Source organism: Stegastes partitus, unplaced genomic scaffold, assembly GCF_000690725.1.
Source record: "Stegastes partitus isolate 25-593 unplaced genomic scaffold, Stegastes_partitus-1.0.2 Scaffold553, whole genome shotgun sequence".
NCBI lineage: Eukaryota > Metazoa > Chordata > Actinopteri > Pomacentridae > Stegastes > Stegastes partitus.
Window position 1 is genome coordinate 130,822 of NW_007578284.1, and position 5,672 is coordinate 136,493.

At 41.6% G+C, this 5,672-nt stretch overlaps 1 protein-coding gene across 1 annotated transcript in view; it reads left to right on the forward strand.

The window, feature by feature from the left end:
* The window catches only part of mmrn2a (multimerin 2a), a 29,974-nt gene that overhangs the window by 6,960 nt on the left and 17,342 nt on the right, over positions 1 to 5,672 (forward strand). The window contains exons 2-3 of the mRNA XM_008288328.1: positions 2,646 to 2,768; positions 5,140 to 5,246. Of these exons, the coding sequence (XP_008286550.1) occupies positions 2,646 to 2,768; positions 5,140 to 5,246 (230 nt within the window). The remainder of the gene's footprint in view (positions 1 to 2,645; positions 2,769 to 5,139; positions 5,247 to 5,672) is intronic.

Here is a 5,672-nt window from a genome sequence, read left to right on the forward strand (position 1 = left end):
GTCCAGCTCCGTCCAGCCCCGTCCAGCTCCGTCCAGCTCCGTCCAGCTCCGTCCAGCCCCGTCCAGCTCCGTCCAGCCCCGTCCAGCTCCGTCCAGCCCCGTCCAGCTCCGTCCAGCCCCGTCCAGCTCCGTCCAGCCCCATCCAGCTCGTCTGCTGCTCTAAACGTGAACGTTGTTTTAGGCAGACTTTACTTTTTTTTACTTCATTCCTGTTTGCAGCCCAGGATGTCAGCTGTTGGCTTGGAGCTGCTTCATTTGGATGAACGGAGGGAAGATTAATGCTCAGCTGGCTGGTTGGTGTCGTGGATGGATGAGAGAACCGGCGTGTCGGGTACCAGCACCGAGTCCTGGTGTGGATTTATTATCGGAAAGTTGGTGGACAACCACTGAGAGACGCCACAAAAGACTTCATGCACCATAAGAAAACACAAATTAACTCAAGGGGATGCAAAATGATCACACTGACAAAACAAACAACAAATCCATAAAGACAAAAAGACAATAACATTAAATAACCTCAGAGAGATGAAAAACAACTGCAAAGGGACACAAAATGTACTTTTGACATTTTTAAAGATGTAAACTGACCGTAAAAAGACACAGAATGACTTCAGAGACACCAGCTGATGAGGGATGCCAAATGTCAAACAAAAAGAAAGATGAAAAATAAACACAGTCAAACACAAAAATGACCACCGATGCAAAACAACCACACAAACAGCAGTTTGAAATACCACAAAGGGATGCAAAACAACTGCAAAGGGACACAAAATGACTTCAAAGTTGCAAAAGCCCCACAAAGGGACGCAAAATGATCAGACGCAGACAAAAAGAGGCTCCAAAAAACCCTCAAAACCAACGAATTGACTACAGAAGGATGCAAAATGACTGCAAAGAGACACAAAAACACAACAATCGCTAAAGGATGCAAAATGAGTCCGAGTGATGCAAAATGAGCACAGAGGGATGCAAAACAAGCGCAAAAGGATACAAGATGAGCACAAAACATGCTATGCTAATGCTAAATAACCAAAGAAAAAAAACAAAGAGGAACAAAAATACTAGAAAACAAAAATAACTTTTGTGTATCGTTGATTTTTAAGTTTAAATAGAAGTTTGGCTTCAAGTAGGACTTTTTAAATGCATTCTGGGAAATGTAGGCTTATTTTCCCCCCCCAGCTGTAGGAAGTGACAACCGTTTATCACAGAAGTTTCCCGGAATGAGTCGAACATCTTCTCTGTGATCCAACAAAAACACAATCCTGTCGTTTGGTTTCATTGTGTTCCAGCAGCACATGTCTCATCTCCAACAACACGACAGCAGACGGAGTTTCTCTTTACTCAGTGGAGCTCCTGACCTGAAGGTATTAACGCAGTGGAGGGATGAATGGTTTGACGCCCAGAGTTCAGTCTGACAGGACAGATGAACCTGAAGATGCTGTTTCACCTGAGCATGAAAACTCTGTGAGCTGCCGGACAGGAAGAAGAAGAAGGAGGAGAAGCTTCAGAGTTCAGCAGATTACGACAGATAACAACCTGCTAACCTGCAAGATGTTTACAGCATTCTGAGCTAGTTAGCTCTCAGTCTGAAGGCTAATTAACTCAGTGTTAGTTCACTCAGTGATTAGTTAATTCAAGGAAGGTTTCCTCAGTGTTCGGTAGCTCAGAGCTGAGGGTTACTTTGGGTTAGTTCATTTATCGTTAGCTAATTGCAGCGTTCCTGGTTTTCTAACTGAGAGCAGAATGTTGTTAACTCAGAGTCTGTCAGTCAGGTAGTGAACATTTAATTCAATTCAATTCAATTCAAATAAAAACAAAAAAGCGATAAACCACATCATAAAAACTAAAAATGTAAAATATTAAAAGTAGGTTGAATCCTGTCAGTCTGTAAAGAGAAACCTCTCTGAGTCCACGAGTGTGTTTCTGCACCACAACACACTCCAACACACTCACACACACTCCAACACACTCACACAGTGTGTGGTGAGTGAGCGGTCCAGCAGGGTGACCCTGTACAAACACCAAACACACCTCATGCGGCCTCAGTGTTTACGGTCGGCTGTATTCAGCACAGCTGCTCCTGAAACCTCACAGTGTGTGTTTGAATACATCACACTTAAAATGACTGAATCCATTGTGTGTGAAACATCAGAAAACAGAGAAAAGTCCCAGTTTACAGTTTCTCACAGTCGACCGCGACACATTCAAACGTCCTGTTCTGTTCAACCAGTCGAGCAGAACCCAGAGTCCCTGTCTGGGGTTGTTTTGGGCCTCTTTCTGTCATTTTCTCTGTTTGTTGTGAGATGTTCAGTTTACTGTTGTGTAAGACAAAGAAAAACATCAAACCCTGAATTCTGAGAAACTGAAACCAGATATTTGCTATTTTTTGCTTAATCTGTGCAAAAACTGAAGCGTGGCAACAACATGTGCTCTTGTGAGGGGCTTTTTCTGCAGATACGAGGATGTTATCAATCGTCTCTTGGCAAGAACGTGACCCAAGTGTCAAACTATCCGTTGGGTTTAGCTGCTGGTGGTCAGCGAGACGAGGGCACCACGTTTGACCTTCTGACCGCAAACAGGAAGGACAGAAAAATAAACTGCGAACTGAGCAGCAGTTAAAGATGCTGCGTGTGTTTGTTGTGCAGGAACTGGTGTCCGTTGGTGAAGGAGCGTGTGGTGACGACGGTGGTGGCGTGTGGAACAGAAAAATACACCATCAGGTCTCAGAGTCCGTGTCCGAGTGGCTCACCCAACTGCCAGCTGGTCATGTGAGTAACAGCAGTGAAACTTTGTGTGTTTGTTCACTCAGACAGTGTTAATGTTGTTGGAAATGTTCAATAAATGAGAGCTAAATGTGTTTTTCATAATCTAGCTTTTGGTAAAATAATCAGCATCTAAAATAACAGTTAATAAAGCACATTATGGTGGGGTGCACCTCAGGGTTCTGTTCTCGGGCCACTATTGTTCTTAGAATATTTTACTGTTTTTAGCACATTTCTCCTTTAGTTTTTACAGCTAGTGTAAGTCACTGATTAAAAATGCTAGCTCCAGTTTATCAGCGTATAGAATAATAGTTTAACCACCGTTGTGTCGACACCAGCATCTACAGTTTACGTGTGAAACAAGCGTCTCATTAACCCAAACTGTGATCTGTATCAAACAAATGCAGATTTTAGAAATACCAGCAGCTTAAAAACTGCAAATATGTAAAAACTAGCTAATTCTTATGACTCAATAACACTATTGGGAGAGCAAGCAACTGCTCTCTGCAGCTCTCTGTTAGCATCCACAGTATGTTTACATGTGAAACAAGTTGAACTTAACAGCATTAGCATCCAAAGTAACGGCATAGTTTTAATAAAGCACATTACAGTAGGGTGTACCTCAGGGTTCCATTCTAGGGCCAGTATTATTCTTTATGATATAAAATGTTTTTGAAATGTTTCCAGCACTGTTTCTCCTAAAATGTTTGTAAATGAGTTTAGTTTGATAAACTCTGGTTTATCTGCTCTCTGTAGAACCACCTGGTGTGTGGATGCTACCATTACTAATACATTTACATATAAAACGAGTGTCTCATTTATCCAAACTTAGGTCTGTATTATACAAATGCAGCTCTTTCAGCAGCGTGTGGACACTGGTGTCTAAAGTTTATTTGCATGTGAAATGAGTCCCTTAATATCAGAGCTAAAGGAGTAGCATCTATAATTGTAGCATAGTTTTAATACAACACATTGAAGTGTGGTGTACCTCAGGGTTCCCTTCTCGTGCCACTATTATTCTTCCTTTATGTAAATGTTTTCTGAATGTTTCCAGCACAGTTTCTCCTAAAATGTTTGCAAATGACACTAGTTTAATTCAGTCACTATTAAAGATGCTAAGTCTGTGTATACAGAAAGGTTTAACTGCTCCCTGTGGCGCCCCCTGGTGGGTGGACGCCAGCCAGCTTTAAGGCGTGATCGGAATGACTCATACAGGCCTTATGTTTGTGGAAAAAAGAAATTTAAACCTGGGGCTACTTAGAGAGCTTTCAGGACCATATTTTCAGATGCTGAGACCGAACGACGCCGCTGCAGTCATCAGTCTGTCACCGTCAAAAACAAAAAAAACAAAAACGTAGCTGCACTGGTTTACTGGCCATCAAACCGTCACCACGTCCATAAAGTTTTTACCGGCCCTCTTTGTGCCTGACATTCAGGTAATCACGACAGCATGTTGTGTGCAGCAGCCAGCAACCGCTTTGAACAACATTTGAACACAATGTGATATAACTGGGTGTCAGAAACTCCACTGTTGTAGCAACAACTCATATAAACACACATTAATGTTAGAAAATCACACAAAGAGCATCTCTGCTGGCACATCTCTAAAACAACCTCAAGCCAAATTTAAATGCTGACAGCGAAATAAGAGAAAATAAGTAGTTCTAATAATTGCTTTATTTATGTGGTACCAGCAAAACAAAGTTTACAGAGGGCTTCACAGACAAGACAGAAAAGAAAAGACGAATACTCTGGAAGACCGAGAGCGGGTCAGTCCAACCAGGAGGAGGAAAGTAGAGAAACATGGTAAAAGATTTTCAAATGAATCAATAATTAAAGAACCAAAAAGGTCACAACCAAGTAAGGAAAACAACAAATTTAATAAAAGACAATAAAGGGGGAACCCAGAAACACAAGGCTAACAATAATTATAATCGTAGGAATAGTAAATAAATAAAAGAAATGTGAAAATGAGTAAACAAAGGGTAAAAGAGAATAAAACAAAATAAATAAGATTTAAAAATCAATTGGACCAACAGTTCATACTCTGAAAAATAAATAAAATAACTGACAGGCCGTTTACATAAATGATTTCAAAATACCAATCAGAAGTAATTAAAGGCTTCTGATTATTTCTCTATAATCATTATGGCTGACAGTTATTTTATTTAATCATCGGTGGATTGAATTTCAGAAAACAGTGAGATATAAACGTCACTATGACCTGAGAACATGTTTAAATTCATTTTATCCATCCGACCAGCAGAAGAAAACCTAAAATTTCACCGTTGAGGAACCAAATGTTCACGTTTTAGAATCAGCTCACAGTAATTTCTCCCGTTGACTCCTGGATGTGAAGAGCTGTTTGTGTGTTTAGGTACAAGCTGTCCACCAGGCCGCTCTACAAGCAGAAACCCAAGATCGTCACCTCTCTGCTGTGGCGCTGCTGTCCGGGACACGGAGGAGAAAACTGCGAGGACACAGGTGGGTCGGCGTCTCCGTCACCGTGGCGACAGTAACCGGGACACCACGGAGGCAAACAACAACAAAGAGGCGTTTCTTGTGTCGTCTCTTTCTGAAATCTGTCATCAGCAGCAGCAGCAGGAAGGATCTTATTTAAAGTGAATCCAGCTCCGAGTCGGTTTATTGAATCTGGTTTTATTTCATTCGCCGTTGAAGCAGAACTTCAGATGATCTGTTCTCCAGCTGCTTCCTCCATGTCGGGTCTCTTTATATTTCATTTCATGTGTCAGCTCTGGCTTCCATAAATTTGTTTCACCTCAGTGGTTAAAACAACAGCTCAGCCAGAGCCTCTGTGTGAACAGACTTAACCCTCTGAACTCCAAGAAGTTTCTGTGTTTTCAGCTCCTGTCACATTTTACTCACTGTGGGCTCATTTTTCTCTGTAAT